This window comes from Bubalus kerabau, chromosome 1, assembly GCF_029407905.1.
Source record: "Bubalus kerabau isolate K-KA32 ecotype Philippines breed swamp buffalo chromosome 1, PCC_UOA_SB_1v2, whole genome shotgun sequence".
Lineage (NCBI taxonomy): Eukaryota > Metazoa > Chordata > Mammalia > Artiodactyla > Bovidae > Bubalus > Bubalus kerabau.
Window position 1 is genome coordinate 77,980,336 of NC_073624.1, and position 12,467 is coordinate 77,992,802.

Below are 12,467 nucleotides of genomic sequence, written 5' to 3' on the forward strand. Positions count from 1 at the left end.
TTGCCAGATATCCTGGGGATTCAGTGGGGCATACAAGATAGGTCTAAGATCTTGTCCCTCCTGAAATTTTATTAGTTAGACATTTATTATTCTTCTGTTGTGAGTTGGGCTCTGCGCCTAAAGGATCCAAATATAAATGAAACCAGATTTTGGCCCTGGCTTGTGTAGGGTTGTATTTTTTGCAGTCAGCATGTTTTACTTAGATATACATACATATATAGACAGACATCAAAACAATTTTTTACATGGTTTTGTATGACTGTAAAAATATTTTATTGCAGTTATGTAGATATAGCATTTCTGACCTCCAGAAAGATAGGGTTTTTAAGTTGCTACTTTATTTCAGCTGAAAGATAATAATTGTACAAGGGGATTTTGCATACACCTGCTCTGTATGAAAAATAGCATATTTCAATATGAGAAAATAACTGTTAGCTCTGAGGCACTTGTCAAAAGCAGTTATTTGAATTGCATTACACTGTTATGACTAATTTAGAATTTTGAGTATGATTTAAGGTTTATTTTGATTTTATAGGGAAATGGATACCGCAAGAACGCCATTGAGTGAAGCTGAGTTTGAAGAAATCATGAATAGAAATAGGGCAATCTCAAGCAGTGCTATTTCAAGAGCTGTGTCTGATGCCAGTGCTGGTTTGTATATTTCTTTCTGTATTAATATTTCTTATTTATGTTATTAGGAATGACCTAAAACTTTTAAAAAATGATTTTAGTTTTGGCGTGGGCAGGCTTTCCCTGGTTGCAGCACGCAGGGGCCACTCTAGTTGCGGTGCACTGGCTTATCATTGTGTGGCTTCTCTTGCTGCGGAGCACAAACTCTAGGCACACAGGCTTCGGTAGTTGCAGCACCCCGGGTCAGTAGTTGTGGCGCGTGGGTTTAGTTGCTCCGAGGCATGTAGGATCCTCCTGGACCAGTGATCGAACCTGTGTCCCTTGCATTGGCGGGCAGACTCTTTTTCACTGTACCACCAGGGAAGTCTAGGCATGACCTAAAGCTTTTAAGTACAACTTTGAAGATGGGTCATCTACAGGTAGTAGTTATTTTTATATTTCCCAATCATTATCTATCTTTTATTTAAAAGGCATTGAAGGAAACTATATGTCACAGTGTAGTGAAATACCCCTAATTTAAACATTTTAGGTATCAATTTAAGTATTAGCCCTGACATTTAATGGCTTAGGGGCCTCAAGGCAGCTTATTTATTCCTATATTTACTAAATGATCACGTGTTTCATACAGCTATAACAACAACAAACTTCATGTACATTAAAGCCTTTCCCAAAATGATGAAACTGAAAAAATTAAGACATCGTCTATAATCATTTTGAAGTGCATTGCTTTTTTAAAATGGTTGCCTCAAATGGTTAGGTGATATTTTTGAAAACAACATTTGTTTGACTTAAACCTCTCTTTCCACTCACAGGTGATTATGGGAGTGCTATTGAGACATTGGTAACTGCAATTTCTTTAATTAAACAGTCCAAAGTATCTGCTGATGATCGTTGCAAAGTTCTTATTAGCTCTTTGCAAGATTGCCTGCATGGAATTGAATCCAAGTCTTATGGTTCTGGATCAAGGTAAAACTTTCCTGTCTCATGTCTATTTAAAATTGCTGCTTTGCAAATAGAGAAAAATATTGTGTTTGGGACTCTATAGGACTTTGATTTTACTTATTACTGTTTATTTAGCAGCTAATGTGATTTTGTTGTTGTTGAATAAATGTCAGGTGTTTGCTTGCTTAAAACACCTCAAAGACTTTCAGTTGTTCTTACAATTCTTATTCTTAGAATAAATGTAATAATGCAAATGTAAACATTGTAAACAGTATGATACAGTTTGCCTCATTATGTACCTCTCTTGCTCACTATTCTCTAGCAATACTGGTTTCCCTTTTCTTCCTCTTGAAACTCTTGTTTCTGTCTTAACACTTGGTATTTCTTCTACTGGGAGCCCTTTTCCTTGGCTCTTCACATAGCTGTTCCTTGTTCTTTTCTCAATTCAATCTTTCTAGGAGGGGGTCTTCTCCCAGGTTATTCTGATTATTTCTTTAATAATTCTTCTTGCAATCTGTTCTTTCTTATTGTTGTTAAGTATTGTTACTTATTGTTCTTATTTCTTTTCACTAGAACACATTGAAAAATGGGAGGGGTCTTATTTACCTGTCTTGTTGATTACTGTGTTGGTAATGATGTAGAGAATGGGTGCTAAATAAGTATTTCTTGAACAAGAGAGTTTATGATCTATTTCTTAGGGTTTTTTTAAAATTAGGCAATTCTTTTTTTGGCATTACTGCTAACATTGAAATTTTACATATTTTAGAAAGGTAAAGCTTAATCTTGACATACTTTCAGGTCTTTAGTATACTTACCAGGTGGTAGAGTCCTCTTCATTAAGCTAGGAAAAGGAGCTTGTCTTTGTCATGGTCCCCAACTTTATAATTATTAATTTTGTGACCCTGTTGAAGGATCTTTAAATCTGAACAAATTTTCATAGCTAAAGACTGTATCTTACATAGTCTTTTAACTTTTTAAGTCCAGAATAACTTCTACCTTGATCACAAGCTTAACACTTAATAATGTTTGCTAAGTTGAGCTGCCTGGTGCAGAAATACAAAATAGGGATTAAACTAATAGGCAGTTATTTCCTAATTGTGAATTTTAGAACTTAGATTAGTAGGATTTCTAAGATACATACTTTGGTTAACGTACCTGTTTTTTGTTTGTTTCTAAAGGAAGTTCATGCAGCATTTCTCTTTATTAAATAACAGTGTGAATAATTTCTCAATCTTTTCTAGTGGTCGTGTTTACTAAGTTTCTTCTTTGCTTCCCACCATGCTTCTCAGCACTACCATCCTCCAAGCATACATATGTATATATTTCTTCGGAAAGTTTCTTAGCAGGGTAGCACTTACGATGAACCATATTCTGGCTAGTTATAAATGTAAGATTGATACTTAAATACATGTTTACAGTAATGGGTGATAATTTTAAGTAGTTAAGTCTCATTGTGTATTGAGTGATTTCATGAATTTTATTTCTAAAAAACTACTTTTCTATATATTCTTTTGATTAAAACACAAGTTCAATGAGATTTTCTCTACTTTACCTTTCTGCTTTTCATTCAGTAAATATTGCATGTCTCTTTTAGGCTTCTGGTTATAATAGATGATATGATGTATTGTCATGGTGTGTCTGGTTCCCAATTTTTAGGTGAATATTTTTTAAAATGGGATTTCTAGTTCATGCTTGTTGCTGAGTTGATAAATCATTATTGTCTGTTCAGGATATTTTAGTCTAAACTATATTTGTAAGTTACTTTTTTGCCTTGGGTATTTTTAAACATCAAAATACTAAATTTTAAAGCTAATTATGGAGAGCATTAATCCAGTAATTTCTTTTAGAAGACGTGAACGATCAAGAGAAAGGGATCATAGTAGATCACGAGAAAAGAGTCGGCGTCATAAATCCCGCAGTAGAGATCGTCATGATGATTATTACAGAGAGAGAAGCCGAGAACGAGAGAGACACCGGGACCGGGACCGAGACCGGGATCGAGAGCGTGACCGAGAGCGCGAGTATCGTCATCGTTAGAAGGTGGGTATTCCTTGTTCCTGTTGTTTTTAGCATACCTATTATTAATAGTAATTATAACTCCAAGGCTATTGTTTATACAGTATATACCCACATTTTATATCGTCCAACTACTTGTTCTGAGTTTAATCTTCTGGAATCATCTGAGGTAAATGACAGGTGAGTAATGACAGGTAAACATTTTGACCTCTTATCCTTAAATATTGCTTGCTTGAGTTACAGCTTTTAGGTTTCAGACTGTTAATGATCCTAAGAAAGCAAGAAAATAATCAAGAGGACTCATTGTCTACTTCTAAAATCTAAAAATTGGAATTCTCTTAATCACATACATAGTTTGCATGTGATTTAAAGTATAAAATATGAGTTAATTCTTATTATAATATGCTTGGACTTCAAAAAATAAATTTAGAGTTTCTCTCCTTGAACTAACTTTATTTATCCCTAAAAATTTTATAGACAATCTGACACTTGTTGCTAGTTGGAAGGTGGTTTGTTAGCATTGAGAAAAACTTTTTTTTTTTTTTTAAGAAAAGACACTTTTCCTGCCATCTGGGCTTTGTTTTTAAAGGAAAAGAAACAGTATTCTTTGATTTGCAAAGAAGATAAGAAAGTTACTCAGTTAAAATGAATTCAAGTATTCCATGTAGAGAATTTTAAGTTGTATCAAATCATACATCTCAGGTTAGAATAACCTTGAAGTAATCTTCTTTGATGTTTCATTCATAAACCATAATCATTGTGTCTTTTTTTTTCTGTATTTGAAAACTATTGTGTACATTTTTCATAAAGCGGGAAGAGTTTGTCTGTTTATACTTCATTTTCACGTGTAATTTTATTTTTATATTTGTGAACAGCATTTATTCATGTGAAGAGTGGGAAGAGGGCACTTTAAGGCTTGTGCATGTGACACAAAAGTTATTCTGTAAACAGATTTTTTTTCTTCATAGGTTGGTGGCATATCCAAATTAAATTAGACTAAAACAAATCCCTTATAGGTTACTACTCTTTACATGATTATTTTCCGTAACTAAAATTGGTAAATACTTTTGAAAATTCAGTAATTGTTAGTGTTTAGATTGTTATGGGCAAAACCAAAGACTTGTATGTAATTCTGTGGCAGAATAGCAGTTTCTTTAAGTAAAGTAGATATATTTTAGCAAATGAGATCATTTTTTAAGTAATACTACTTAGAAAACAAGCAATGTAAGTCTTATTTTTGTGGTTTACAAATAAGTTATCATATTATTTACAGTTTTAAGAGCTTTTTGAAGGGAAAAGGCAAGTTTGAATACTTTTCCTTGCATTTTGAATATGCATCTTGAATATATATCAAACTGTAATTTTAAAATAGTTCTCCATGTACTGTATTATAGAATTTAATATGATTTTCAAAACATTATTTTAATATAAGGCAAAATTTTTTTTACTTTTAAAACTAAGGTTTTTGGAATTGATACTGTTCTTGGATGTAAGAATTGAATGTTGTGTCATGTAAAACTAAACATTAGATTTTTTAGATGTAGTCCCCCTCCTCTCCCCAAGTTGAATGGGCCTAATCCCATCTTAAAAAAAACTCGCAGTGCTCATCAGTTGCTTTAGGTGAATTATGGCCACCTTAGTGAAATGCTTAATGTTCATCAGTCATTTCATTTAAAGTAAGATACAGGTCCTTCAAGTTATATTTTTACTTAGACTTTGTCAGTTACCAACAAGCTTCTAGTTACTGAAGTCATGAGAATGGAACTTGCATACTTTTTCCATCTTCTCCGGGACTGGACATGCCCATTAAGGGGCATTCTGAACCAGTTTATATCCAAAGTTAATTAACAGGTTTTCTTACTGGTTTTAGTTAAAACTAGCATAGACAGATAGGTAAACTCTTTCTGAAAAGCCCATTGTTAATTTTAAATACCTTAAATTAACTAACATTACATTCCAGTAATGGGTACACCTAACTATATCATGGTTTGAGTTTCATTACATTCAGACATTAACTATGAATTCTTAACTTGCAAACTAAATATTGTCGGCATTTTTTCTTAATCGCTGATGTGTACCATACCAAAATTCCCATGTTTTGTTTGTACATTATAATCAGAATTGAGTTGTAATATTGTTATGTGCCTTCATCCAAGCAAAATTTTACATATGCATTTCCAGTGCAAAAAATTTTGTTAACCTGGAATATTGTACCTTTGCTATATACCAAAAAGTATTTATTGCTGATGTAGACATGGAATAAATGGGGTGGGGGGAATTGGGATTAAATATATCCAAGTGAAAAACTTTCTTAAGCAAATAAAAATATTTTCACATTTAATCACCATCAAAATAAGGTCTATTGACCTTTTTTAGAAGTTTTAAAATATGAGTCCTTTTGAACTTTCATGTAAACCTTAAATGGACTAAATGGAATAAGAGTAATTTGGAAGCTGAAGTGAATGTCACTGTTAAGTCTGTATACAAATAAAACAATAATGTGACCTATTATTAAAGTGATGAATGGCTAAAAGGACAAGTTCTTAATTTAACTGGAAACTTAATGATGTTGGCAAGCTGTTAATGTCTGTCCCATCTTAATTTTTTTGTGTTTGAACTGTTGGTAATGTTAATTGCATTCTCTCATTTAAAAAATGTATTAGTTTTTCTAAAAGCATTTAATATCTAAGTTCAAATATATAATATTTTAATGAGAATATCAATATTGTGAATTTCAGCATGTAAATACATTGTGCTTCATATTCTGTAATTTCTGCCTCAATTCTCAGACCACTCTGAGCAAAACAAAAGTAGTTCAGTGTTTTTAATATTGTATGCTTTTTACAGAAATAATTTTATTTTCAAAGTTATTTTCTTTCGTGTTTCTGTTATTACTTGTTGGGAACAACCCTGCTCAGCAAATTTCTGTTAATGGTTCTGCTTTTGTTTGTATACTGAAGAGTAATGAAAGGATTTTTAAAAAATACTTTTTATTCATGCTTTTCCTCTCCCCGACACATGACTTGACGCATTCTCAAATCATTATCCATTCCTTTGATTAGATTTTTAAGCATCATGTATGGGGTATAGGTTAAATAATTATACTTTCCTTTGCTATATGATTTCTCTTCTCCTATCATAAATATTATGATCTTAGATTTTGTTGTCATTGTATAAGATTTAGGGTGTTTTACATTCCTTACTCAGTTTTTTAGCTTTGCATTAATTTGGGAAAAACAAACCAAAAAAGCCGAAAGAATCGAATGTTCTTTTTAAATGTTAAGATGTTTTATCTCCTTAAGAGTTAGTGTTACTTCGAGTCTTAGGTGAAAATTAAGTACTTCTAATTATCTGATGAATGATACTGGTGGTGATGAGATTTAAAAATTATTTCTGCAATTCTTAGGTCATCTGAGATCACTAATGTTACCCATCCCTGTGTTTATGGTTTCCCCATATATTTTAACTGCTTAATCTGGATATGCTACCTCTCACTTTTAATTTTCCTTGCTTTTAGTAGAAGTAGCAAAACCTGTGTGACTACACAGGTATGTTAATTGCAGTGAAAATAAGGTAGTAAGTGATCCCTAGAATGTATGTGTAGTGTGTTTTGCTCACTGTGGTTTAAGAATATGGTTTTATTTACAAATAATTAATGTTCCCTGTTTCTTTAAAAAAAAAAAAAAAAATCAGTACCAATGTGAGTCACCTTGATCTCTCACCTTCATTTCAGTGTAAAATTTGCTACCATTGGTTTAGTTTGTGAGATTGTTTTGAATAAATACTTAATTAGAATGAACAGTTACCATTGTTTAAAAGAAGCCTAATAACCAAAAAAGGAGTAAAGGTGTCATGTATGCTATCCAAATTTACTAATATAATGCCTTGGTGGTAGCATGTTTTAACTCTCTGAAATCTAAATCACAGCTTATTTTGAAATGGCCATTTTGTCAGATTTTGGAGCAAAGATGAGTATTTCTTTGTGAAGTTTATTTCTGCCATTTAGTGGACTGCCTGGAGCAGCAGTCATGTTATATTTCATAGTGTAATAAAATTCTTTAGTTAAAATGAGGTAAGTACTGTCTCTAGAAGTGGAAAGATGAAAGTACAAAATGGTTTGGTAGTAAGGAAGTTTTTTTGTAAATATCTACCATAAGCAAGATTTTGTGTACTATGTTCTAGTCAATGAAGAAGGGATGTTGATTTTAAAGAGTTGTATTTAGATACTTCTCTGTCTTCTGCCCACCTCATCTCCATTCCTCTCTGAAATTTTCAGATAAAAAGTGAATTTCGTTATACTGAGTTAATAAATTAGAATCCTTCAAATTCAGTATATTAATGTGAAAACCTGTAAAAGATCCATATCTAATATATATTTGAATCTTTTACTTGAAAGATGAAGTAACTGATACCAGTACATTTTCTTGGATAAATTTCTAACAGAAGCATTCATTATTTGAGTTGTTAATACTGACTTGATCTTAAATTATCTTGGGATTCCCTGGTAACTCAGCTGGTAAAGAATCTGCCTGTAACGCAGGAGACCCCTGTTTGATTCCTTGATTGGGAAGGTCCCCTGGAGAAGGGATAGGCTACTCACACCATCATTCTTGGGTTTATCTCAAAATCCAGGTGCTTCTCTGTATTGAAATTTTAACTTAGTGATCACTTTATATACTCATTAAAGAGCCATAGATTCCATCTGTCTCAGTTTTTTTTACATCTGTTTGCATAGATCTTCCTTCTATAACTGATAGCTAAAGCAAGACATTGTGTAGCTTTGACATTATAGATTTGACTGCATGGTATTCTGAAAATATGACCACTGAATGTATTTGTTACTTTTAAGCTTCTTTTTTATATCTTTGTTTATGTAGATTTCTGCCTAGAAATTTGAGACTATAATATGGAATTGAGTTATTGGAAATGGGTTGTATTGCCTTCAATTTTGCCTTTTTTTGAGATTGTAAAATTTGTATTTCCAAATGGATACATGTAAAGTGTTTAGAAATAGAAATAAAAACTGTCAGATTATCCCCCAGATTTTATGTCTGTATGGTGAAAATTAGAGATTTATTAGTAGTAAAAGTCTTATCTTTAAAGCAAACAATAAATGTGTTCATCCTAAAGATACATGTTGTAATTTCACAAACAGGATTCTTTACATATAAAGTAGTAGAACTTCTCCATTCAGAATGATATAAAATTGCAGAATATGCCATATGGTTTTTGGAAGGGTTGGGTATTTTTGTTTTGCTCATTGTGACTTAATTTTTCCTTCTTAATTAACCCTTTCAGTATGACAGAATAATTAGGGCGATAGCGTTCTCTTACAGTAAGAATTGTGGATTTCCTATTAATTTTTTTTTGGTTAGAATATATGCCTTGTCTCTCTTTAATGCTTCAATACCAGTTTGTTTAAGTGTACTGAAAAGTAGTAAAGATATGTGAAAGCCAGCCATCTTCCAGATTTTTTCTGTGAAATAATTCCACCAAAAGCTTTATCAACATAAGATAAAGTACAATAAAAGTTAGCATTAAAAAAGGCTTAAGCATCTATATGAAAAATAAGGGCAAATAAAAATAGTTCAAAAGTTACAGGATTATAGTGTCTGCTTTTCTCTTTGCAGTTGTAAAATTTAGGTTTTTACTGTAGGCAATGTGAATATGTGTATTGATGCTCTTAATATGCTTACACCCTAGTTGAGGAGGAAAGGACATGAAAGAAAATTTCTAGTTAGTTGTGACAGAATACTAATTATTCTTAATTGTAGAGCAAAAAGTATTTTTCTTAATTTTATGGAAGACTGTCACTAAACATTGTGCCCTTTTGCCTCTTACATCATCTTATTATTGACATGCTCTCTTGGAATTTATATTTCAAATAACTGGTGTTTCAGTGGTCACTAATATCACATTAATTGAATATGTTTCCTTTGTGAACCTCTACCTGAAGTTTGCATTTTTATGTATTCCTAAAATTTTAGTTTATCTCATTTATTGGGTGTTTTTTTTCCTTTTTGTGAATTTTCAGTGAAATTTGTAGATTCCCATTTAGCTTGTTTTGGCTTAGTTTATATACATTAGATATTTTGATATAGGTGAAATAGAGTGACAGTACTGTTATAAATTTGTATATGTCTAAAGATTTGTACGTGAATGTCATTATATTTATTTACATGTGCATACTGAGCTTATATTTACAAGTTTTGTAACATGGAGGTCCGTTTGATTTATATTTGCAGAAGTTCCTGTATACTGTCAAATACAACTAATTTGTAAAATAATTTATTGCATTTATATTCAGTTCTCATTTGTTTATGAGTTATATAGAATTTATGTGGATGAATGAAAAATATTTACATTAAAATCATACAGGCATTTTCCATTTTTGTAGTATGAATACTTTAGAAAATGACTTACAAATGTTTCCATTTTCACAGAAACAGTAGCTGCTACAATTTCATTTGTTTCAGTCATTAAATTTATAAGGCAATAATACTTAAGAAGAAGGGAATCAGAATGTCTCTTTTAATCATCACATAAATTGGGAGCATTCTCCATCACAAAGGCAGCTACTGTTTCAGTTATCTTATTTTGTGTTAGAATACGTAACAGTGACGTAGATGCACGACTGTGTATGTATAGTTAAGCCAGCGTTTTTCTGTGTATTATGGGGAATAGCAAAATCTACATCATAAATTTTGACACATTACAGCTGAAGGAAGAGGAACACCTTCCAAGATAAAACAGTCTTCTGGAAAAATGACGCTTGTCCAGCAGTTTGCTTCTTGTGATTGAACTGAACCTGTAAGGATTCATGGATAAATGAACAGGAATAGATCTGAATAAAGCAAATCTGCATAAATGGTAACCAGTAGCTCTACTTTTATTTTTTATGTTGCTTAACTGTTTTATTTGAAGGAAACCTGTGTGATTTAAAAAGTTAAAGCTTTTGCAACTTTATTACTGGTTATATACATTTGGCCATTATAATGTGCAAGCAATTGGAAAAAAAAAACGTCAAGTAAATGCTTGTTTTATAGTAGTTTGTTCTTGTTAAAAAAATGTTCATATGATAATGTCTGTAAACAGCACCACTTTGATTACAATAGATGTAGTGTTGTAATAAACTGTTTAATGGGGCTGATGTGTAAAGCTGTTCAAGTTATTTGATGTTTACACCTCAGGGAAAGTCTTGTGTTCAGCAATATCTAAAGATAATGTTACTATGACATTTATACTGTCGTTAAAAAAAAAAACATTGCAATAGCGTTTTTGGATATGCATCAACCTAATCTTGCGTTCAGTTAATTAAACATACTAATTAAGTGTCTCTTGCCCTTGATTTTGATATTAGAATAGGTGATTACCTGGATATTTAATATTTCTATATTCTGCTTTTCTAGCTGTTTTTACCTAGTTAAGCTTGTGACTTTGCTGAATGGTATGTAAACTTGTAAAAAACTGAAATTTCACGACATAGCAATCCAGTCATTGTGTTAGGGGTCAACAAAGATTTTGTGATTTTAACATTTTAGTAGAAACCCACACGTGATTTGCTACAGTAATGCAGCTTAATTACAAGACACATGTACTGAAACGCTTAATTGTAAACTGCTAGCATTGAAGAAATATTTTGACAATTCTGATTTGATGCAGCAGTTATTTGCTATTTTATATTGATAGTGCTTATGGTTTATTTTTGAAGCCATGGGCGATGTAAATATAGGCAGCCGTGCAGCAGACAAATGTGAGTAAAGAAAGCCTTAGTTTTATTTTCCAGTTACAGAAAATAGACTTCTGAAGGGTGTGAGGCTTATTAACATTGGGTTGTATTCTCCTGTATGTGTAATGGGAGATTATAGGTGTACCTGTCTCCACAGTTTAAGGAGTTCTGTGTATTCATGCAGTCTGTTTAATTCATGCTAAAATTACCTAGTTAATCAAAGGTTTTTTCCAAACCTGCCTTGCATATGAGCCCACATTAAAAGCACCTGGCTAGCATGTGTTCTTAATCAGCATAGGCAGAATGTCAGTTTAGGAAGGTCATTCTGAATCACTGCTTCAAAAATTTGAGTTAAAACCTTTAAGCTTGTTTTTAATGTTTTTAAAATCTAATTATCTTTGAGAGATCTTCTGATAATACACATTTTTAAAGTATAGCTAAATTTTAGGACAATGCTAGTTTAAGCACCCTGGTGTAACATAACGTGCAACCTTAGAAGCCCTCCAGAGAACTGCAGTTCTTCACTTTCATGTTGTCCACTATCATACTAGCTCTTATAGAATTAGCTGTTCCAAATATTGCCAGTTTTATTTTAAAACATTTTGTGATTAGGGTGTTTATGCATGGAATCACTGGTGTTCATCAGAACTATTTGCTCTCAGAAATGATTTTTTAAGTGTTCTGTCTTGTTGAAAATGCAGTTGGCTTTTTAACATTTGAGAGTTGTATCAAAATCAGTTTTCTTGCTTTGTGTATAGGTGTTGTTGGTTTTTATTATTTCTTAGCTTTTTTAATATTACAATGCCGTAATGCGAAGAAGTATGGACATAAATATTACAAGGGAATTAGTTAATAGTTTAAAAGGTAAGTAAATGTCCATGAGGATACAATTTTCTCTGAAAAGTTTAAAAATGGAATCATAAAAATCTTAACTGTGCTTGAACTTGAAATGAAAACTGGAAGTTTTATACTAATTAAATCCTTCATATATGTTTTCATTTTTTTTTATCAGTGGAACCCTTTAAATTGCTCATTCTGTATCATTCTTCTCCCCGCTTGGTTGATCTCATTACGTACTTTTGTTGCAGACAGTGTGAGTGTTCTATACTTGTTTGCTGTTAGTCTATTATTTTTAAGTGTCATCAAAAGG

General features: G+C 32.0%; 1 protein-coding gene across 8 annotated transcripts in view; it reads left to right on the forward strand.

The window, feature by feature from the left end:
* CPSF6 (cleavage and polyadenylation specific factor 6) overlaps positions 1-10,924 on the forward strand; it is a 28,661-nt gene extending 17,737 nt beyond the window's left edge. For 4 of the 8 annotated variants that reach the window (XM_055580156.1, XM_055580166.1, XM_055580173.1 and 1 more), the window contains 4 exons: positions 536-651; positions 1,443-1,596; positions 3,420-3,612; positions 10,307-10,924. In XM_055580156.1, the coding sequence (XP_055436131.1) occupies positions 536-651; positions 1,443-1,596; positions 3,420-3,609 (460 nt within the window). In that variant the 3' untranslated portion in view covers positions 3,610-3,612; positions 10,307-10,924. Of the gene's footprint in view, positions 1-535; positions 652-1,442; positions 1,597-3,419; positions 3,613-3,692; positions 3,769-10,306 lie in introns of all 8 variants that reach the window. The other 4 variants (XM_055580162.1, XM_055580169.1, XM_055580181.1 and 1 more) reach the window with 2 other exon arrangements.
* The last annotated feature ends 1,543 nt before the right edge of the window (positions 10,925-12,467 follow it).